Genomic DNA, 23,759 nt, shown 5'->3' with positions numbered 1-23,759 from the left:
ACTAAGTTGTTATTTGCTGACAACAGACTTGTTGTATCCCCGCAACACAGTTCACAATTTCACAACAGCAGCCAAAAATGGGGGGGGGGGAGGCTCTTTGTTATAGTTTCCCAATGCTCACCCCCATCCCTCACACTTAGGGTCAGATCCTTAGTCCTGATGTATGACTTGCCTCCTGTTTCATCTTGTTGTTGGAAATCCTAAAACGACTTGATAATTTGGCCACTGATCTAATATGGTGAAATTTATTGAAATAAATACTCAAGGTTTGTTGTCAGAAACAAATCAGGCCACCTGCTAGGATTGCATTTCCTTTGTCCAAGACCTTTGCAGCTAACTAGGTGGTTTAACCTACTCAATCTCATCTTCCCTGCAGAGGATCACATTTCTTCCCTGAATCTCTCCAACTGTACCACATGCCAAGAAAGGCCTTCCTGGGTTTGTTTGTTTGTTTTTTTTTTAAGTTTTAATTCTTTACTTCAAGAACTTACAGAAGAGGACTTGCTTTGTTTTTAGTTAAGAGGATGAGAAGACTGAATGGTTTCCTGAAGTTATTTTCCTATTCTGCTCCTTCCCACAGTAATGTGGACAGTGATGTTCAAATTTCTGTATCCTGAGATTTAAAAGAAGATGGGAGGGGCTTCTGGGAGGCTCAGGCAGCTAAGCATCTGCCTTGGGCTCGGATCATGATCCTGAGGTCCTGGGATCGAGCCCCACATCGAGCCTGCTTCTTCCTTTCCCTCTGCTGCTCCCTCTGTTCATGCTTGCTCTCTCTCTCTCTCTCTCTCTCTCTAGTAAATAAATACAATCCTTGAAAAAATAAAAAATAAATAAAAGAAGGGACACTTGGAGCAATAGTTCTCAAGTGAGGTTGCACGTCGGAGTAGCCAATTTTAAAAATGCTGACATCTGGGTCCATTCTCCTGAGACTTTTCAGAAGGGGGTTTGGATTTGACCCAAGTATCAAGACTTGTAAAGACGCTGCTGGTGATTCTTGTGTGTGTGGCTAAGGTTCCAAGGCTCTGGCTGAGGGGAGGGTCCCTTGGAGAGAAGGCAGGTGTCAGCTGCTGTAGGACTCGGGTGCCCTACATCCTCAGCAGTTATGCACCCTCAGTGGCAGCATCTTCCATGGTCTTGCTCCTGTGGCAAGGCCTGGACGTGACTCATCTCTGTAACAGAACCAGCAGCGGCCTTCAGCATGGTCCCCCCCTCTCCTAGCTTTGCTTCCCCACCGGAAAAGTGCTTTGCTCTTATCGGAAAACGAGTTGACAGGTGAGTGAGCAAATGCAATGAATAAATGAAGGCCCTCAGGAATGGAGGGGAGGGACTGCCCGAGTAAGAGCCGGTGCAGAGAGGAAAGTGGAGACAGGAAGGCCAAAGGCGAACTTTGCATTCCATGGAGATTTTTTTCAAGGAGCCTGGTTTCGACTCTTGCTTAGGTGCCAAAAATAATAATAGCCTAGTGCTACTTTACACACGCCTCCCTCAGGAAACAAACACCCTCCTAGCACTTTCCCATTCAAATAGGATTACTGGTTTGGAGAATTTGAATGCGTGCGTCTGAAGTGAGAGTGATAATATCTATTTCTTGGTTCTTGGCTGTCATCTCAATTGTTAAAGGGCTGGTCAGACCAATAAAAACAGTAGAGTCCAGCATTTTGCACAGTCTTAACAAATAGCGGGAGAGGGATTAGCGTTTAATGACAGATGCACACCTAGATGCTCTCAAAACTATAGAGCGGCAGGTGGATGCAATAGTTATTAGAGCATTTCATGATTATAACATTGTGTTCAGAGGCTAAATTGGAAAGGTAATAGCTTTAGGACAAAAGCATGTGGCCTTTCCATGCCTGTGTTTTCTCAGATGCTTGTCAGTATTTTGTCATTCGTCATCTAGACAATATTTTTGTCATGCAACTCTGTGAAACGCTCAGCAACTGCCTTGAGGATGAAAGCTTTCCTGGGAGAAAAGGATAAGACTTGGTAAAGAAACTCTCATTGTCAGTTTTGTCAGGTGTATATATGTGGGACAGTATGTAATGAGATAACATTTTCAGAAGGATTTAGACCTTTAATCTGGATCAATATAGTTTTTAAAGAGCAGGGCCAACGCCACATCTCATGTCCCTGAACTTCCCCCCAAAATCAATAAAAATACTTTTCTGGATAGTTCCTTTTATATATATATATATATATATATATATATATATATATATATATATAAAATTCATGAGAGAAACAGAGACACAGGCAGAGGGAGAAGCAGGCACATGAGGGAAGCCCAATGGGGAACTCGATCCCAGGACCTCAGGATCACAACTTGAGCTGAAGGCAGATGTTCAACTGCTGAGCCACCCAGGCGCCCCATGGATAATTTCTTTTCTAACTAATTATTTATTTATTTATTTTAAACATCTACATATAATTAATATACAGAGTTATACTCACTTCAGGAGTACAATAATGATTGAGCAATCCCCTGCGTTACCCAGTGCTCCTCACAACAAGTGTACTTTTGATCCCTCTTATCTAACTCATGCTCTCCCCACCTGCCTCCCCTCTGGCAACCACCAAATTGTCCTCTATATTTAAATCTGTTTCTTCATTTGTCTCTTCTTCTTTTTTTTTTTTTTTTTTTGTCCATCTATTTCTTAAATTCCACATGTGATACGGTACTTGTCTTTCTCCAGCTTGTTTTGCTTAGCCTCATACTGATTTCATCCATGTAGTTGCAGGTGGCAGGATGTCACTCATCCTTGTCTGAGTGATATGCCACTGTGTACACAGCACATCTTCTTGGTCCACTCGCCTATGGATGGACGCCCGGGCCGCTTCCGTATCTTGGCAACTATACATAACGCTGTAATAAACATAGGGGCATGTACATTTTTTTCAAATTAGTGTTTCTGTTTTCCTTGGGCAAATACCCAGCAGTGGAATTACCAGATTGTATGTTAGTTCTGGTTTTAATTTTCTGAGGACCCTCCCCGCTCTTTGCCACAGTGGCTGCCCCAGTTTGCACGCCCACCAGCAGTGCGTGAGGCTCCCTGGGTCTCCACAGCCCCGCCAGCATTCGCTGTTTCTCATGCTTTTGATTTTAGCCCATCCTGACAGATGGGAGGTGAGATGCCTCATTGTGCTTTTGATGATAATTTCTTCAATGAATTTATGACATAATCTAACCCAATGGGAAATAGTCACTGTAAACTACACTTTTTCTTTTTTTTTAATTTTTTTTAATTTTTATTTATTTATGATAGTCACAGAGAGAGAGAGGCAGAGACACAGGCAGAGGGAGAAGCAGGCTCCACGCATCGGGAGCCCAATGTGGGACTCAATCCCGGGTCTCCAGGATCGCGCCCTGGGCCAAAGGCAGGTGCCAAACCGCTGCGCCACCCAGGGATCCCAAACTATACTTTTTCTATTCACTGCTATCTTCAGCGATTATACCAAGTTAGAATGTTTTCACGAAGGCAACCCGCAGAGGGGGGCCTGGGTGGCGCAGCTGGGTAGGTCTCTGCCTGCGGCTCCTGGTCCCCAGGTCCTGGGATCCAGCCCACATCAGGCTCCCTGCTCCCGCTCTCTCTGCCCCTCCTCCCACTGTGCTCGCTCTCTCTCAAATAAATAAATAAAATCTTTTTTTTTTTTTTTAAAGTATGCAACAGCAGAATAAACCTGAAAGGAAGCTGCTGTCGCTGTCATATTGAGCTCCGCGCAGGCTGAAATCTTCAGCACTAGCTCCGTGCCTGACACACAGCAGTCACCCGGGGAATCCTAATAAGAGGGAATGTCTGCTGCTAAGATATTGAGCACTTGATTTGGTCAAGATGTCAAAAATCCTTTCTCAGCACTGTCGACATTTGTGAGCCCTTAGTTAGAAAAGTAACCTTGTGAGCAACTCTGAGTAACCCTTCTTCATCAGAAAGTCAGGCCGAAGGGATACGGGCTTCAGCCCTCGCTAGCAAGGCTGCCTTCTTTCCAGCACACAGTCTGGAAGTTTCAGATTCTCCTCTTGCTAAGAGTGCGTTATTTGCTGGCACCAGCAATTTGCATTAGCACGTGTAGCAGGGATTAGACTAATAAGAATGAGGTGAAGATGAAAACTATGTTTTTCTGAAACACCCAGGTCAGGAGTAGAATAGGCGGCGACAAAGAGGAAAAGGGGTAAAAGAAACTTCATGGATCTTGGAAGTGGCCAAACGTGGTCTTGTGGAGACCACCGTGGAAGCTGTACAATCGCTGAATAAATCTTACAAGGTTACAAATTGTAGTGGAAAAATTTAAATAAATACTTGGGAAACACTTCATTCCACAAAGGCGAGGGGAGAGCTGAAGCCCCAGCGCCTCAGAGCATCTGCACTACATTACGGCCCAGGGAGCGGCCCCCAGGACCCAGAGGGGAACACCGTCCAATCGTGGTTCCTCCGCTGGCCATTTGGGGGTGAGAAAGGGATCTAAGCTTTCCATGCGATTGCCCGGAGCTCCAGGAGTCTCCTCTACGGGGGCCTTGCTTCCCTCTTCCTACAGGACTGTTTTAATACCTGGCATGCCCTTTGAAACCTTTAAAAAACGTTTGCTGGAAAGTAGAAGAGCCTACGACTGCTGCCCAGTTTTGCATCTGCATGAGCGCCTTGCGTGCAGGCTTCATCAGATGAATAAAATAATGTCAAACCAAAAATGTTTCTAGTGGGCTCTTTGTCAAACACACCAGCCAGGCCAGTTAAGAATTAACAATATTGAAATGGCCTCTGGGGAGTACAAGAATACATCCTTTCCAGCGTTCACTGGATTTCTGCTAGCATTTCTGTAAGCCAGCCCAGCAGCATTTCACACATTTGGTTGTATTAGAGATTGAGGACGTTATGAGTGAAAAATATGATTATTCCTTGGCTCCTGGCCCCTTAGCAATTGCTCCGACCATTAGCACGGCCTCCCAACCTGACTTTAAAACAGCTACTTGTTTGATATACATGTTACCAGAAAACACTTGTGAAGTGTGGGGCCTCAGCGGGGAAAGAAAAAACACGAGTTTACCCATGTTGGTGAAGTTTCTAGCCAAGAAATTGCTTGAGAAAACCACATAGCCCTTCTTGAATACAAATGGCTCTGAGTTATGAAAAAACCAACCAAATAATGCAATTTAGACTTGGGAAGAAAACAAAGAAAACCTGTCTGGGTTCTGAGTCTACTTGTAATTCCATCCAACTTTGTAAAGAAAAAAAAAAAAAAATCACGCTGGGGTTTCTTAATGAGTTGTTTCAGATTTAGTACTGACCCTCAGGGTTTGAGTCCAGGGACAGGACCTTTAAGATGTGTATTCTTGGGAGAGTCTGGGGTTCTCAAGGGGAGACAAGCTGTGCTCCTTCGGCCGTTGTGAACCCCAGCTGACGTCTTGGGCCAAGACACAGCCCCTGGGGCTCCCTTTGTAATACTCGGGTTTGCAGTAATTAAAGTTGCTGCCAGCAAAACCACTTGAGTATGAGGTCATCTCGTGAATGAAAGGAAAAATAATTTCTGTGTCTCATGCTCCCCTAGAAATCACTTGAGGCAATTTTGAGGCCCTAGTAACCCGCTTGCCTCTCCAGCAGCCCTGACCCCCCTGCCCTTTGGTTTTCCTCGGACCATCCAGGACGGGTAGCTGGTATTGGGATGGGACCAAATAATTTCCCATTAAGCACCTTCCATGTGCTGCGTGTTCAGCTCAATGTGTTACAGTCATTCTCTTGACTCTTCACAATTGTAGTAAGAACCATCATCCCCATTTTAATTTTTTATTTGTTAAAGATTTTATTATTTAACTGAGAGAGGGAGAGAGAGAGAGAGAGCACAAGTGGCAGGGGGTAGGGGCAGAGGGAGGGGGAGAAGCAGACTCCCCACTAAGCAGGGAGCTCGACGGGGGGCTCGATCCCAGAGCCCCAGGAGCATGACCTGAGTCGAAGGCAGATGCTTAGCCCCCCAGGTGCCCCAACCCAATTTACAGATGAGGAAACGGAGGCAGTAGAAACAGCCTTCACACCCAGGTTTACCCAAGTCAACAGTCTGCAGTCCTTCCTTGGGCCGTCCTTCCATGGCAGCCCATCTAGCACTGGCCCCGTAGTTCCTAAAGCCATAGTAATTATTAACTATGAAATGTGGTTCCCACTCGTATTTATGGCTCAGATGCAAGGGAACGCTTCCACAGGATCATACAGAAACTTCTCAACGTAAGTCATGACAACAGCACCAGGGTACTCCTTCCCATCCCCTCCATTCAGTTCAGATTAGAGGCAACTGTGCGAAGGGAAAGGGACGATTGACAACGAATCCGAGAATTTGTGACAAGAGAAAATTAGGTTTAATCTTTCACATCAAACACCTAAACTACCATGTAGCTCCTGTTCTCCAGAAGTAAATTAAGCACAATTTGACCTACCAATCCCCTGCCAAAACTGCTAAATACACTCAATGTGGAATTCTCATGAGCTTTTTTTTTTTTTTTTTTCAATGCACAGGATTCTTAGTTTTTCATAATGAGAGACTTTGGAACTTTGGAGGAAATTGCTATAACTTTTTTCTTTGTTTTTAGAGGTAGTTGCCATCTTTCTATCACTACCTGTCTTTATTTTTACTATTGGGAGTATTATTAGCCTTTCAAAATGAATTTTTAAAAACGCTTTCTCATGATAAAACACAATACAGACATAGAAAAATCACATAAGACCAATGGATAGCTTACCGAATCTTCGTAAGGCACATAAAAGGCCATCCAGGTCAAGAAATAGAACATCGCCGGTCACCCCAGAACCCATCCACATACCCCAAGCAGTCATAAACCTCTCTTTTCTCCCCCAAATGGAAGAGCTCTCCTGATTTTTATGGCATTCACTATCTTGTTTTCCTGATTTAGAGTATTAGCTCCAAAATGTGCAGCCCTTAACAGTAGTTTAGTTTCCCAATTTTTTAAGATTTTTTTCCCGTGATTAATTCTATCAGTCAATAAAGTTTACTGCTTAGCACCAGTGCTCTGTGAACATATTTCTATTCATTTTGGTTGTCTGAATCCTATTCTCTTGTAAATTCCTCAGGAAGGACCCATGAGAACAATATCCTCTAAATTCTTGCATGTTGACAGCAATTTAAGGTCTTTATACTTGAAAATCAGTTTGGCTAAATATAAAATTCTTGGCTCACAGCATCTTTAATATGTCACTACAGTTTTATTGGTAATCTCATTTTCTTTTCCTTATAAATAACTTGATATTTTTACTTGGATGCCCAAAAGATTTTCCTCTTTAAAGACCAGTAATTTCACAGACTATCTTGGTGTTTCTTGTTCTGGGCCAACTTTTTTTCAGGGAGTGTATGGTTCGGTCTTTCAATGTTTCAAATCTTTTTGTTTAAATTCAAGAATATTTTGAATCATAGTTTTTAATATTTATCCTCTTTACCTTGGGCTTCTTCGAGGACTCCTATTATGTGTATATTAAATCTTCTGTTAATTAAAATTTATTAGAATATATTACTTTCTCTGGGCACCTGGGTGGCTCAGTCGGTTAAGGTCTGACTTCGGTCATGATCCTGGAGTCCTGGGATCGAGCCCCACATAGGGCTTCCTGCTTAGTAGGGAGTCTGCTTCTCTCTCCCTCTCCCTCTGCCCCTCCCCACCACTCATTCTCTCTCTCTCTCAAATAAAGTCTTTTAAAAGAATTTATTACTTTCTCTCAGGTCTTTCATCTCTTTTGATATGTTTTTCTCCTTTTAATCTTCTCATTTTATCCAAAGGTGTTATCTGTTGTGCTTATTATTCAAATATTGCATGCCTTCTAGCTTAGTCTTCATTTTTAGTGAGTGGAAAATTAAAATTTAGTGAGCTCATATCTGAGCATATCATTCCATTTCTGAGTTTCTATCTCTGATGTAAGTTATTCTTTCCTATATTGTATTTCATTAGTGTCTTCTTGACTTGTAGAAGTAGGTATAAATAGAAAACAAAAATGAAACATAGAAAAACTAGAATATTTTTTATATTTGGGGTCATAGCCTTCCGGCATCTATTAGCTATAGGTATGATATTTTGCGTTCATTCTCTTTTTTTTTCTTTAAAATAACTGTATGAAATGAAATCTTAATCATGTTACATTTCTAATTTTTATGTGAATTTTTTTCCTTAATTATTAAAATGAAATATGATTCAGAAACCTTTGGTTATGGTTTTAAGCTGTATTTCAAAATGATGGCTGATAGCCTTCTAAGACTTCCTGGTGTCCTTCTTTTACTTTTATCTGGAACTTCTTTTTCCTTTGTCCTTATGGTCCCTGAACCACTTGATTTGGAATCTTTTTCACAGAAGGAAACTTCCTCACAGATGAGAGTTTTGTCTGTGAAGTTCTTAGGGTTCCCGAGGGCCCAGACTAACCCTGTCCCTTAGCCTGGACCTCTCAGGCTCAGCTACGTTGGAATTGGCAAGTACCCTCTCAGGTTGACTGCTATTCTCAAGTTGGCCTCCTGCAGGTGCCAGTAACTGTCCCTTAGGGATTTGTGAATGTTTCGATGCCACCCAGTACCTACTTGCTCCCCTCTGCTTCCTCCTCTACACGATTTCTGATACCACATATTGTGGCTTTGGAAGGTCTGTCTCTATTTTTGAGCTTCATGGAAATATCTGTCACCTAATTTTGGTTTAGATGGTGTCCCTGAATTTTGGGGTTTGTACTCTAGATATCCTATGGAGAAATTCGGGGAGAAGAAAAACTGTGCCAACATCCTCATTCCAGGACCTTCCTTGTTTACTTGTATCTTTATGTTTCATGGAGATTTCCATATGAGTCCAATGGACTGACTAAGAGCAATGCTAGATATCAGACAGGTTACTTTTGTTCTTCTTGTTTTTATTAGAGATATTAATTCTTACCAAAAATGGTATGGAATTTTTTCATTTTCAGGAATAAATGCAGTGTAAATGAGTATCCATAATATAGGTAGAACTGAAGAGATGATGGCTTTTTAAAACACAATTTTTCCAAGTACTGTTTATAAACAACTGTAACACATCTCCTGGAATTCTGACAACAAAAATGACTGGTGACCAAATTATTCATAATTTAAATATACCTAAAACATATAGCTTTGGCCAGGATTAAAGTTAATAGCCAGTCGGTCAGGAAAATAACACAATTTACTATTTTACAGTCTATGCCTTCATTTAACAAATATTTTTGGCTGTGGGTTAAATGCTATGAGATAAAAAGTATGTTTCAACTTAGTTCCCTAATGTAATGAGATTTTTTTTTTTTTAAGACTTTACAGGACAATAAGGGAAGCAGAAATTTGAAGCAAAGTCAAGAACAGCTATAGAGCAAACTGTCCCCACTCCAGCCCATATTAGACTTCTCTTGCTTCCCCTGATAGGCCAGGGTCTCCCCCTCCACTGCGCATCCTCACACACTATTTCTTCTGCCCACAATGACCTTTACTCTTCTAGATAAATCCTACTCAGTCTTCAGATCTCGACCTAATCTTCACTTCTTTATTGTACTTTAGCTTTGGAACATAAGTCACACTGATTTTTCTCCCCCACATACTGTATGTTCCTTGAGGTGCAAATCTCATGTCAGTCTGTTCACTTCTGCATCCTCAGTTCCTGGCCCATTGTGTGTGTCTACAGGTGATAGTAGAAAAATAAATATCTGAAGCTCAGAAGAGTGACTGTATCTGGGAAGTCATATGTGGATGTGTCACAACTACAGTTAGAAATGATAGGGGTTTCTGGGTGGCTTGGTGGGTTAAGCGTCTGCCTTCAGCTCAGGTCATGATCCCAGGGTCCTGGGATGGACCACATGTCATCCTTGCTCAGTGGGGAGTCGCTTCTCCCTCCCCCTGCTCCTGTGTTCTTCCTCTCTTTCTCATTCTCTCTCCCTCTCAAATAAATAAATCTTTTAAAAAATAAATAAATAAAAAATAAATGATACACAGTATAATATTCCTTTGGATGATTATAAATGTTTGTGTTTATTTTAGCTAGGAGATAATTTCCTTTTTTAAAAGATTTATTTATTTGAAAGAGAGAGCACATGTGTGCACATGTGCAGGTGCACGTGAGGGCAGGGGAGGGGAAAGACAAAGGGAGAGGGAGAGAAAGAATCTCAGACTCTCCACTGAGCAGGGAGCCAAACACAGGCTTAATCCATGACCCTGAGATCATGACCTCAGCCAAAATCAAGAGTCAGACACTTAACCAACTGAGCCACCCAGGCGCCCCAAGGAGAAGATTTTATATGTTAAAACTTAAAAAATAAAAATAACATATGAGCAATATGTTTTAGATCCAACAGGACAAGTAATGATAATCAAAAGAAAGCATTCTTTTATTACCTGGTGAGAGCAGCTTGCAGCAGGTTGAGATTAGAGATCGTAGCTGTTGGTGGTAAAAAATCCAGGTTGCCGTTGTAGAACATCTTCTCATGTAAGTGGTACTTTAAAAAAGACAGAGATTAAAAATAAATCCAGCATGATTTTCCAGGTGTGAGCCACTAACCAAAAGATTACAAAATCTATCACTAAGGGTATAAAGAACAAATCTAGCAAAAACAATATGTAAGCATTTCATTAACACTAAAAGATTCAAACTTGTCACAAAGCACTATTAATTTCATGAGATATGAATACTTATGACTGGCCATCTAAACTTGGGTGGATCTAGTGAATAAGTATTCAAACCAAGCCCACAAAAGAGCCTCTAAAAGTCATGATTTCAGTGTACAGGAGCTTTTGGCAAAACCCTTAAATGGAAAATATAAAAGAAATTTCTTTTTTTTTTTAATTTTAAACCTGTGTAGTTAACATACACAGTGCTATACTAGTTTCAGGTATACAGTATAGTGATTTAACAGTTCTATCACTCAGTGCACATCATAGTAAGTGCGCTCTCTATCCCCTCCACCTATATCCCCCATCACCCCCACCCCATCGCCCCTCTGGTAACCACCACTTTGTTCTCCATAGTTAAGAGTCAGTGTTTCGGTGTATCTGAGTTTGACAATAACACAAGCAGCTCACTGGAAATACCTAGATTAGTTTAAAATAGTATCACTGGCAAAATCAGGATTATGTGCACGGCTTCAGCTGCCTGTCCCAGCACAACATCAGGCAAGTCTATACCAGGGGGCTAAGATCTATGCTGAGCCTCCCTCTTTAGTTTTAGAAAAACCTGGGTCCTGCCCCTCTGCTTCAGTCATGACAGTTCCTGACCGTCTGCTTGAGTTGCTTTACTTGGAAGAACATTAGAATCTGTTTCTAATGAAAGAGGCCAAAAAATACACCCTCATCTCACTAAGGCCTCACAAGTGGGTTTTTAAAAAAGTTTCTCTACAGGCCAATGGATCGCATTTGCATTTATTTTTCTGTGTTTTCCTTTGGATTTGAGAAGGATACGTGAAAGCTTAGGGTTATAAACAATCAGCAAGCAGCCTTCTTGGCATGATTCATTTCTATAAGGAGGTAGAAAGGTAGACCAAGTGACATTTCTAGGATTTTTCCAGAGTTATGCTATGACTATTATGAGAATGTTTTATGATTGGAATTGGCAAGCCCCTTTTTCCTGGGATTTATCATTATGTGCAAGCATAGACTTTTAGGCTACGTATCCCATACCGTGCCTAAAACACTTTAGGGCTGAAAAATGTTTATCATCCCCTGCCAGTTAGCACAGAGTGTTGGAGAACTACTCCAATGATGCCAGGTCACAGGCCCCATCCCTGTAGAAGTCAGTTAATCTCAAACAAAGAAAAGATCTGTTCCCTGGCTAAGATGTGCACCTTGAATCTCAGCCAGCTCTAGGCTGCATGAAAATTCAGTTAAGTTCACCCTTGATCATAGGAGGAACCAGGAAAGGGAATGTAGGTGAATCAATGCAAAACCGTCATCACCCCTGAAAAGAATACCCAAATATAGTCATTTCCTACTCACAATGTCAAAGGTATCACCTTCTCAGAAGATATTATATGTTCTACAACTTGATGAAATTATTATTTTTTGTTTTATTCTTAAATCCTTTCCTACATGTTGATTATTGTTGGAATGCTGACGGTGACAATAGGCATAATCTACATTAGATATGGGTCCTGGAGCGACAGGAGTTTCGTAGAGAACGTGTATTTCCTGGCTACAGTCACCACAGTACAGTGGTCTGTCTGGCTCCTATTTGAAGTAAGTTGCAACAGGCTATACATACTCCTCTTCTTTCACTGGGTCTCTTTTTGGTTTACGGCCACATATGGATGGTTCTTAAACTTTGGTGAAAGGCTTACCAGGCTTTCCATTTTAAAATTAGTTGAAAAAACAAAACAAAACAAAGCAAGAACCAGAGCCAGATGCATCCTCAATCCCAGAGAATGGGGAAGAAACCCTGTCTTTCACTTCATATTCCTCTTTCTAAAATACATCTCCCAGAAATTCATGTTTCCTTTTCTTCCAGGTCTTCTGGAGCACTTCCCAAAGCATCATCTTTGCTGTGTTATTCTCCTGGCCCCCAATCCTTTTCTCCCCTCTTTGCTTTACTTTCTTCACAGCACTTATTTCTGTTATTACATTTGGTGATTACTTGTTTATTTGTCTCTCCTGTTCCCTGCTCTATCTCTAACGCTAAAACAATGCCTGGAATAGAATTAGTACAATAAATATGTATTTATTGAAAAGTGATTTGATGAATGGGAACATAAGTTAATAAATAGACATTATGACAGCAATAAGATGACATGCATATATGGCGATACATTTTCCAAACCAGCTTCGGTTTATTTTAAAACAGAGCTTCCTTCCAACTATGCATTGTCTCAGTCTTCTGAGGGAAAAGCCTTACAAAATCTGAATATTGGTTTGTTTTCTTGCCACAGAATTGCAAACAGTCCCTAGTTCACTTATTAACTTTCTTTTTTTTTAACTTTTAAGCCAAGCTATTTCTTTTGGTACTAGAGGTAAATTGATATAACACAAAATTAACAATTTTAAAGTGTACAGTTTTTGTGTCATTTGGTACATGGACAATGTTATGAAACCACTACCTCTATCTAGTTTTAATGCATTTTCATCAATATTATTTTTAAAAGCTAATTATTCATCTTGGAGTGGTAGAAAACTAATCCATTATATTATAAAACGGTAAATAAAGGGGAAGAATCAAGCACTGATTTCATTATCCCTGTGTAAGCTATCTACTTTCCTCCATCTAGTATCTGGTTACCCCATGTAACCTATATGAAGGAAATTAGATATTTCAAAAAGTATTCCAACCGATAAATAGAAAAGAAATTATTAATTTGGAATTCCACTATTTGGGACCCCAATGAATTAGTGGATCTAGCCACTGAGCATAAAAGTGTGTGCAAATATCACAAAAAGAAAGACAACTTGACAATTCTTTTTTTTTTTTTTTTGTAAAAAAGAGCACAATGCCATCTATAGTTCTGCCAAAGAGAGAAAATAGAGTTTGTCCAAGCCTCTGCATTTAGTTGCAAATTTTCTAGAAACACAAAGAACAGGGAAACATGTTGAACCACACCACCATATGCAATCAGCAAAGTCCAGACTGTGAGGAATTCTATGGGTCAAACTCCTTAAGTTCTTCAAACAATAAATTGTAAGAAGAACAGGCTGGAGGGGAACATTAACAGTTGTTGCTAATGGGCAATATTAAACATAGTGTCTAAGGATGCACATTAAGGGTAAAAATAAAAATAAATGCAAAGAAATTATAGAGAAGTCATGGTATGGTTACTTTGGAGAAGAGAGATGAGATTTTGGCTGGGACAGGACATATAACCTTAAAGTTGTATTTCCTGATCTGAGTAATAGTTACAAGAGTGTAATTAAAAATTAATTAAGTTAATAAAATAAAACAAAATAAAATAAAATAAAATAAATATTCATTAAGTTCCCTCTAAGATCAGGAACAAGACAAGAGTACTGGTTTTCACCACTACTATTCAATGTGGTATTGGAAGTTCTGGCCAGGGCAGGTAGGCAACAAATAGAAATAAAGGCATCCAAATGAGAAAGGAAGAAGTCTATCTCTACTCATAGATAGCATAATCCTATATATAGAAAACCCTGTACACAGAATCTATGCACAGAAAGGCTACGAGAGCTAAGGGATGAATTCAGCAAAGTTGCAGGATACAAGAACAATACAGAGAAATGAGTTGTGTTTATATATACTAGCAATGAATAATCTGAAAAGGAAATTTTAAAAAAATGATTCCATTTACAATAGCACCCAGAGGAATAAAATACCTAGGAATAAACTTAACCAAGGAGGTGAAAAACTTTTAAAAAGAAAACTATAAAACATTGCTAAAGGAAATTAAAGAAGACATAATAAATGGAAGGAATCCCACCTTCTTGGATTGGAAGACATAATATTATTAAGCTGTGATTACTACCCAAAGCAGTCTACGGATTCAATACAATGCTTACCAAGATTCCAACAGCCTTCTTGTAGAAATGGAAATGCTCAAATCCATATGAAACTGTAAGGGCCTCTGAATAACCAAGACAATAATAAAAAACAAGAACAAAGTGGGAGGATTCGGAGTTCCTGATTTCAAAACTTACTACAAATCTATAGAAATCAAAATACTGTGGTGCTGGGATAAAGATAAACATACAGATTAATAGAATAGAACTGAGAGTCCAGAAGCAAGCCCATGAATCTATGGCTGATTTTTTTTTAAGATTTTATTTATTCATGACAGACAGAGAGAGAGAGAGAGAGAGAGAGAAAGGCTGAGACACAGGCAGAGGGAGAAGCAGGCTCCATGCAGGGAGCCCGACGTGGGACTCGACCCCGTGTCCCCAGGATCACACCCTGGGCCGAAGGTGGCACCAAACTGCTGAGCCACCCGGGCTGCCCCTCTATGGCTGAATTTTAACAAGGGTGCTGAAACCTTTTAATGGGGAGAGAACAGCCCCTTCAATGAATAATTCTGGGACAATTGTATATGCACATGCAAGAAGAATTAAATTGGACTCCTTCCTCATACATTATACAAAAATTAGCTCAAATGGATCGAGGACCTCCACATAAAACCGTAAAATTCTTTGAAGAAAACTTGAGTGTAAATCTTCATGACCTTGGATTGGGTGATGGATTCTCAGATATAACACCAGAAATACAAGCAACAATAAAAATAGATGAATGGGATTTCATCAAAATTTAAAATTTTTGAACATCACTAAGAAAATGAAAAGACCATTTATGGAAGGGGTAAAAAATAGTTGTGTATCATATGTCTGTTATGGGTCTAGTATCCAGGCTATATAAAGCACTCAGAGAAATTTAAAAAGGTCAAAGCATCCAATTTAGAAATGGTCAGAGGACTTGAATATATGTTTGTCCAAAGTAAATATACAGATGGCCAACAAGCATACAAATGCTCAACATCGTTAACCATCAGGAAAATATACATCAAAACTATGAGATACCACTTTATTCCCACTGGGATGGTCAAAACCAACAACGACACCACCACCACCACCACCCAAATCCAGAAAATAACAAGTGTTGATGGGAAAGTAACTGGAACCCTCACATGTTGCTGGTGGGAATGTAAAGTGGCCCAACCACTGTGGAAATGGTTTGGCGTCTCCTTAACAAGTTAAAGATAGAATTATGATATAATTCCATCATTCCACTCCTAGCCATGACCCAACAGAATTGAAAACAGGCATTCAGTTATGTACGTGCACTCACATGCTCACGCCAGCACTATTTGCAACAACCAAGGAGTAGAAATAGTGCAAATGTCCAACAGCTGATGAATCAATAAACAAATTGTGGCGTATCCAGGCAATAGAATATTAGTCAACCATAGTAAGGAATGAAGTAATGATACATCATCCATCATGGATGAATCTCAGGAAGGTTCTGTTAAGTAGAACAAACCAGACACAAGAGGCTACACATTATATGATTCCATTTTTATTAAATATCCCCAATAGGTAAATCCTTAGAGACAGAATGAGTGTTGGTGTTGGCCAGGGACTGGGAGGAGGGAAGAATGGGAAGAAAACACTTCTTGAAGGGTAAGAGGTTTCCGTGTGGCGTGATGGAAGTGTCTCGCACCTACATAATACGGGTGATGCTTACCGACCCTGTGAAAGTCCTAAGGGCCACTCAGTCATTCACTAAATGGGTCATTTTGCATTATGTGAATTTCACTTCAATAAATGATTTTTAAATGCACTAACCTATTAAAAAGCATAACCGACAATCCCACACGTTCCTCTTTATAAACTCTATGGGATAGACTCACGTGTAAATGTACTTTTCTCTGGAGAAGAGACAAGAAAGGAGGAGGTGTATGTTCTCAAATGGCGACTTTGGACAAGGGAAGGTCGGGCCCTCTTCCTGGCTCACATCGTTATGGTAATTATTTCATAAAATGAAAAGTTTCCATTTCCCTCATGTATCCACTTCATTCTAACACATTTCCTCTGGCTTACCCACAGCCTGTTTAAACATATGTTTCTTGTATTTTACAGACATACTTGGCAAGTGCAAGACAAAATTGACGCAAACAATGTGGCCTACACAACCGGGAAGCTAAGCTTTCACACTGACTATCCGGCCCTCCATCATCCACCTGGGGTAAGGTGAGCCTCAGCGTATTTTCCACAAGGCAGGCCAAGGACCAATATCCTCCTGTATTTTGAGTCTAAAAGACTCTACGTTTTGCCAGCTAATTTGTCTTACGTAGATCCTCCTTCAAGCACAATCCAGACAAAATCTCTTTGCCTAAACCCGGAATGGCCTGACATTCCCAAGGGATAGAAGATTTTGGTGTATTAAAATTCTTTTTTCTTTGTTTCCTTTTAGAAATAACCGTTGGTGCTTTTTGCTTTGCCTAGACGAGCTTCACAACAGCAGTACACCTTGAGGTCTTTTTGCATATTTACCATTCCCAAGAGAGCTAAAAACAAGAGAGGGAATGGACGGTGTAGCGTTTTCCCCCGACGTCACCTGGCCACCATTCGTATCAGTTAGCGGTCACTGGGTAAAAATCACTTCATGACTTAGTGGCCGAGGGGACCAGCCGTTTGCTTGGTGCGTGTTTTTACAACGTGGGCTGTGGTCAGCCGGGCAGTCCTGCTGCGGGGCTGGGAGCCGGTTGGCCTGGCCAACAACCTAGGGTGCTCGGTCTCTGCAGCTCGTGCCCTGTCACCCCCCAGCAAGCCAGCCAGGCTCATGTGGGTCTTCGGAGAGCAGGCCGAAACATAGAGGCCTCGTGAGACCTACGTTAGTAAGCGGCCCAGGTCCCTTCTGTCGTGTTTTACTAGTCTAGAGAAGTCGTAGTGGGTTCGCCCAGCTGCAAGAAGTGGGAATGCAAGGAGAGGAATAACCATGGTTATTTTTGGAAACTGTCTACTGTCCCACTATCAGATTCCTCCTCGAGGAGGGAGATGTTCAGCACAGAGCCCCAGACCCTCCAGGACAGTTTCTGGGAGGACACTCCACCACTACATTTTCACAAAATTGCCATTTTTGCTAAACCAGTGACGTATTTACAAAAGCAGCACCTTTGCTACGCCAAGAAATAAATGGTCAGGACACTACCTTTGAAAAGGTATTTTCTTCATACTTTTATAGCTAAATGGGATTAAATGAAATAGCCACACAGAAATCTGTATCTTCAAAGGTAATGGACGTTTGGGGCGATTCTCTAGTTAATGAAGGCAAAGTAGGCCAAAATCAAAATTAGTCTGGTTTTTTTTTTCCATCGTGTTGATGGAAAAAGTTTTCTCTGCACCCTAGTTGTTAACCCATTTTCCTTGCCAGTAGTAACTTCACACATTTTAAATTATTTCCTTGACTGTAAAACACCACATAATTTTTTTGAACAAAATGATGACAGTGAAATGACTCCTATAGTCACCCTTTGGATAGAGATGAAGGGGTGGGGAGGACACACAATGTGATTTTTCTAAATATGACCCAGAGATTCTCTAAAGCTCTGAGGGGGTAAAAGCCAAACTAATCAGCTCAATTTATCTACCAAAGATAGCTTGGAGAGTTGGACAAGATAAAATTTTAAAAAATTAGACTAGAAAACTAGATTCTAATTTAACATTTTAATTACCTACTTTTTTCTGAGTTCAGGTTTCGTTTCTTGAAAGCCTAAGGAAAAGTGATTATGTGGCTTTATAAATTTTCTTAAAGTATAATATAATGCTTGGCATTTTCATAGCATTTTATACTTTTTAAAAGTACTGCTACATATATTATTTTGTCTAGTTCCTCTTAACAGTCCTTGAGGTAGATGACTGATCCTGTCTTTTTGTGTTAGACAACAAAATGACACACAGCAATGTTAAATGCTTTCACAGAGTGACATCTGACTAACGGAACACATGAAATGGAACCCAGGCCTCTAATTAGTTTTTTCACCATACCATGCTGATCTGGAGTTGGACTTTCTAATTACCATAATTTATATAATGTGATGAGCATCTTCCAATCTTCCACTTTTCTCTATCTCAAGACATAACCCAGCACCTTTCACGTAAGGGAGACTTCATAGATACGCTATAAAGAGGCAAAGAAATGCCACAAAGTCTTACCTGTCTCCATCAGCAAATGAAACGTTCGAAGATAAATGACCTGATAGAAGACTTTTTAATGAAACATGTTTTCTAAAATGTCTAGATTGTAGTAGGAGAATAATTAGAACGTAGGCACCTGTTTGTTTTCAAGGTTCCATTTAGAATCACTCAGGGGTCTTTGTACCAAAGTCCGAGCTTTTTATAACAAATAGAGTAAGTCACTTTTCAGTGCAGATGAAATGATTGGAATAACAAGTTACCTGCTGAAAGTTGAATTTTATCAATTTGGATCATGTAGGGCAGGGATAAGGTGACACATCTTTAAAGAAACATAGATGTTCCTTTGCTCACTGTCTTTGGGCCTAAAGTCACATGCTGCCATAAAGTAACATCTAGAAAGAAAACATTTTTGGTTCTGAATGAATTACATGAAATTAAATTGGATTTTAGACACATCAGGTGCATACATACTTTTTGACTTAGTGATGCAAGTGTTGTCTGGCACCATCATCTTTGTTCTTTCATAAGATTGCATTAACTTATAATTACATAAAAGAAGATTATTACTTGGCCTTACTATATATGTAAAAGACATCAGTTGATCTTTTTAAAAGATTTGTATTTGAAGTATTCTGTGACTTCATCATGGCAAAAACTAAGAGGATTTAAAGAACACTGGTTCTCTCAGAGACAGAGCTATGCCTTTGTTTTGCCTTCTGGGAGTTCGGTAGACGAGGTTGACGTTTCCATCTCCTCCTCTCGTTGATCATACCCCTTCATTCCTCGTCGCCCTGGTGATGAGAGAGTTTTCTACAATGACTTTGTCAGCTTATGCACATATTTTTTCAAGTTTAAAAAACTGGTATCAGTTTAAGGACAGAACAATAATGAGTGTAAACCAGGTCTCTCCTAACATCGGAAAGTAAGAGGGACCCCGGGATGGCACGGTCGGGTAAGCATCTGCCTTCTGCTCAGGTCATGATCCCAGGGACCTGGGATGGATCCCAAATCAGGCTCCCTGCTCGGTAGGGAGCCTGCTTCTCCCTCTCCCTCTCCCTACCACTCCCCTGGCCTATGTTCTTTTCCCCCTCTGTGTATGTCAAAAAAATAAATACAAAACATCTTTTAAGAAGAGAAGGCATCATCAACCTGAAATGGGGTTTTAAGCCTACAGAGCACATACATCCACACACCACACGATACTGAATTATTAAGAGTCCCATAAGGGGATTCTGCCCTTTTGTAGGAAAGGAACTTGCTGTATGATGATTTTAAGCCAAACAGACTAAGGTTTGAAAGTCAGTTTTACCAGGGAGGAGCTGAGTTCTTACTAGCTGGCCAACTTTTTCTCTCCTGGGTCCCAGGTTCTTCAACCATAAAATGGAGATGAAAGTACCAAATTCTAAGGGATGTTGTGAGGAACCGATAAATGTACAGTCATAATTTGAAAACAAGTATGTAGAAGACTTAAAAAAAATTGAGAAAAAAAAATTGTGCAGTTTGGGGAAGAAGGCAGGATTTGTGTTCTAGATCTGCACTATGCAATAGTCACTAGCCATATGTGATCATTTAAATTTCAATTTAAAATTATGTTTAAATAAAATTTAAAATGCAGTTTCTCATTCACACGGACCACATTTCAAGTGCACAACAGCCATGTGGGACTGGTGTCTACTTTATTGGGCAGTAGAGAACAGTCTGTCACCACAGAACGTTCCAATGGACCCTGCTCTAGACCATCTATGGAAATAACCAAGCCAAATGGATATTTTTCCCACTCATGTTCCCGCTGTTCTGGATGTTTGATAATATTTGCCTCTTTCTTATTTTTATTTAACTCAGAATGTTTCCATAGTTGAATAGTGTTTGTTTCTTTAAGCAGAAAATCTGAATATTCTTTAAATAGAAAAAAATCATTAGGTGGAAAATCTTAGGTATTCAAATCACTCACTCATGCTGACGTAACAAAAGGAGTCATAGGAACATCATTCAAAAAATATACTTCTAAATTTTACTATATTTTGTTTTTCAGAATGAAATAATGTCCAACATGTCCCCATAAATCTTAGTTAAAATAACTATCCTTGGGACGCCTGGGTGGTTCAGTGGTTGGGCATCTGCCTTCAGCTCAGGTCATGATCCCGGGGTCCTGGGATCGAGTCCCCCATCAGACTCCTTGCAGGGAGCCTGCTTCTCCCTCTGCCTGTGCCTCTGCCTCTCTCTCTAGGTCTCTCATGAATAAGTAAATAAAATCTTAAATAAAATAAAATAAAATAAAATAAAATAAAATAAAATAAAATAAAATAAAATAATAATAAAATAAAATAAAATAAAATAAAATAAAATAAAATAATAAAATAAAATAAAATAAACTATCCTTTTGGGTTTTTTTTATTCCCTTTGTTTCTTGGGTTTATCCATCCTCATAACTCCACCCAACCTCTATTTCCTTCTTGTCCTCATACCTGAACTGTCTCATTAGACTCTCAAGTAGTTACTGCCTCACTAATTGCTCCTTTATAAAAAAAAAAAAAATGTATCCCAAGTAACATCACTGAACTAATATTCTTCAACTCAGTCTTGGCTACATTATGTCTGTATTCAAAAGCCTTCAACAATTCCCCTTGGTGCACAAGAGAAAGTACAATTTTGTTCATCTGACATTCAAGACTCCACGATGAGAGCTTCAAAGACTTCTTCCACTGGATCTATTCTTTTTCGTTGTGACCGTCTGTTGTGGCCAAACTTTTGATAGCCAGGGAGGTGTGTATTTTTGCACATCCATTATCAATGCACTTGATTTGCTCTCTCTCTATGTCCAAAATCTTATCCATCCTCCTTTGCCTAGTTTTTTTTTAAGATTTTATTTATTTATTTATTTATTTATTTATTTATTTATTATTTATTTATGAGAGAAGAAGTGAGAGAGCACATGGGGAGAAGGAGAAGCAGATTCCCCACTAAGCAGAGAGCCCAGTGCGGGGCTCCATCCCAGGATGCTGAGATCATGACCTGAGCCAAAGGCAGATGCTTAACCCACTGAGCCACCCCGGTTCCTCTCCTCTGTGAAGCCAACACGAAGTGTGCAAATATTCCAACATGAAGTGTTCGCTTGTTGCAGCTATTATGATCCGTCTTTGGTTTCCTAAAGAACATTTTCATGCCTATGTTCATGTCTCAAACTGAAACAATGTTTGAATGATAGAACACTGATTAAAAGCAGTTTTTTCTCTCCCAACCCTTTCTGTGCTGACACAGAAGAGATGTAAGAGGTTAGTTGACGTCCGTGCCTCCATAACTTTCTGAATCTTTAAGTGTCCAACAAGGTAAATGTTTAGCATTTTGGAACACATCTATTTCTTTTTGCAGGTTCAGCTTCTGCACTGCATAAAACAAACAGTCACTGGGGGTGATTCGGAAATTGTAGATGGGTTTAATGTATGCCAAAAGCTCAAGGAAAAAAATCCTCGAGCGTTCCAGATTTTGTCCTCCACTTTTGTGGACTTTACAGACATTGGAGTGGATTACTGTGATTTCTCCGTACAGTCCAAACACAAGATAATAGAGTAAGTACTATTTATACTTTTCTCATAGCAACAGAATAGCTAACTGCAAAAGCTTCATTACCCTAAACCTAAAGCTTAAACAGAAGAAAAGCTCTGATTAACTCCAGAGTTTACTTTTTATTACCAATTTAATCCAATTTTAGAGGGAAAAAAAGAATATTTTCACCATAAAAAAATCTTCATCAAATTCTCTGAGCTTTCTCTTCCTAATTAAGAAAAATAATTAAGACTATATACACTTGATTTTTTAAATATACAAGCTCTACAGAATTATAATCAGTGTGATTGTAGTAGCCAGAATCCTTTCAGCCAGAAATGAGAGAATCTAACTGAAATTAGGTCGATCCGATAGATGAACATCCATCCTCTGTGTTGGCTTCCTTTTCAGACATGGCAACAGAAGCTCTGCATTTGCATTGTCCTCAGTGCTGGTAATCACATACACAAAAGCCCTCATTTCCCCCAGAGCTCTAACAAAAATAGGTGACCCACTGCCAGATTTGTATGTAAGTCTGTCCTTGAAGCAATCCTCATGGCCAGGCAGTCAGAGAATTCCGATTGGCCATTCCCGGATTACATGTTCCTCTCTGGACCAAAGTCCGTCTCATTGGAACCACGTGGGCTGAGAATGAAACAAGAATGTCTGCCTAAATTGATGCCAACAAAAATCGTAATTCCCTACGTACATTTTATTATTTTTTTTCATTTAACAGTATTTCATCATGATTTTTTCAAGTATCTACAAAGACCACAAATCTATCCTTTTATTTGAGAATTATCTTACCCTGTGTTGCTCAGACATAATTTTATTTAATCAGACATGAGTTCATAGATTTTGTGGTGTTTCCAATTTTTTATTTTATTTCATTTTGTTATGTTTTAAATTTCACTTGGTTAAGAGACATGCAGTATTGGTTTCTGAAGTAGAACTCAGTGATTCATCACTTACAGCAGCCAGCGCTCATCACAAGTGCCCTCCTTAACACCCACCCCATCTAGCCCACCCCCACCCACCTCCCGCCGTGAACCCTCAGTTTGTTCTCTATCCTTAAGAGTCTCTTATGTCTTATTTCCCTCTCTCCCTAACCTCCTCCTTCCCCTATGTTCATCTTTTTTCTTTTTTAAATTCCACATATGAGTGACATCACATGGTATTGGTCTTTCTCTGACTTATTTCACTTAGCAAAATACAGTCGAGCTCCATCCACGTCGTTACAAATGGCAATATATTTTTTTTTTGATGGCTGAGTAATACATGCCATTGCGTATACATGCCACATCTTTATCCATTCATCAGTCAATGGACATCTGGCTCTCCATGGTTTGGCTATTGTTGATAACACTGCTATAAACATCGGGGTGTATGTGCCCCTTTAAATCTGTATTTTTGTATCCTTTGAGTAAATGACTAGTAATGCAATTGCTGGGTCTTACGGATATTTCCAAGTTTAGAGTTGAGTTTGTTTTCTTCTTTTAGTAGAAACAGCCAAATAATATGAAAATTAACTCATCTAACAAATAATCAAGTCCCCAACATACTAACTCATCTTTCTTATATAAACATATGGCCTTCATGTACTCATCCAACAAGTATTTGTTGAAAAAGCAGCCGCTCTTCTT

At 39.8% G+C, this 23,759-nt stretch overlaps 1 protein-coding gene and 1 long non-coding RNA gene across 5 annotated transcripts in view; one reads left to right on the top strand and one right to left on the bottom strand.

Annotated features, from left to right (window-relative positions):
- The window catches only part of BBOX1 (gamma-butyrobetaine hydroxylase 1), a 59,107-nt gene that overhangs the window by 28,285 nt on the left and 7,063 nt on the right, over window positions 1-23,759 (top strand). Inside the window, exons 5-6 of one of the 2 annotated variants that reach the window (XM_077866160.1) lie at window positions 16,516-16,621; window positions 21,943-22,139. In XM_077866160.1, coding sequence (XP_077722286.1) covers window positions 16,516-16,621; window positions 21,943-22,139 — 303 coding nt within the window. Of the gene's footprint in view, window positions 1-16,515; window positions 16,627-21,942; window positions 22,140-23,759 lie in introns of both variants that reach the window. The other variant, XM_077866162.1, reaches the window with a different exon arrangement.
- The window catches only part of LOC144294503 (uncharacterized), a 52,242-nt gene that overhangs the window by 27,611 nt on the left and 872 nt on the right, over window positions 1-23,759 (bottom strand). For all 3 annotated transcript variants that reach the window (XR_013361867.1, XR_013361865.1, XR_013361866.1), the window contains exons 2-3: window positions 18,592-19,364; window positions 10,351-10,451 (exon numbers count right to left, since the gene is read on the bottom strand). This is a non-coding gene — a long non-coding RNA (uncharacterized LOC144294503). The remainder of the gene's footprint in view (window positions 1-10,350; window positions 10,452-18,591; window positions 19,365-23,759) is intronic.

This window comes from Canis aureus, chromosome 23, assembly GCF_053574225.1.
Source record: "Canis aureus isolate CA01 chromosome 23, VMU_Caureus_v.1.0, whole genome shotgun sequence".
Classification (NCBI taxonomy): domain Eukaryota; kingdom Metazoa; phylum Chordata; class Mammalia; order Carnivora; family Canidae; genus Canis; species Canis aureus.
The sequence above is the reverse complement of the archived record's forward strand: the minus strand, read 5'-3'. Positions and strand labels throughout refer to the sequence as shown.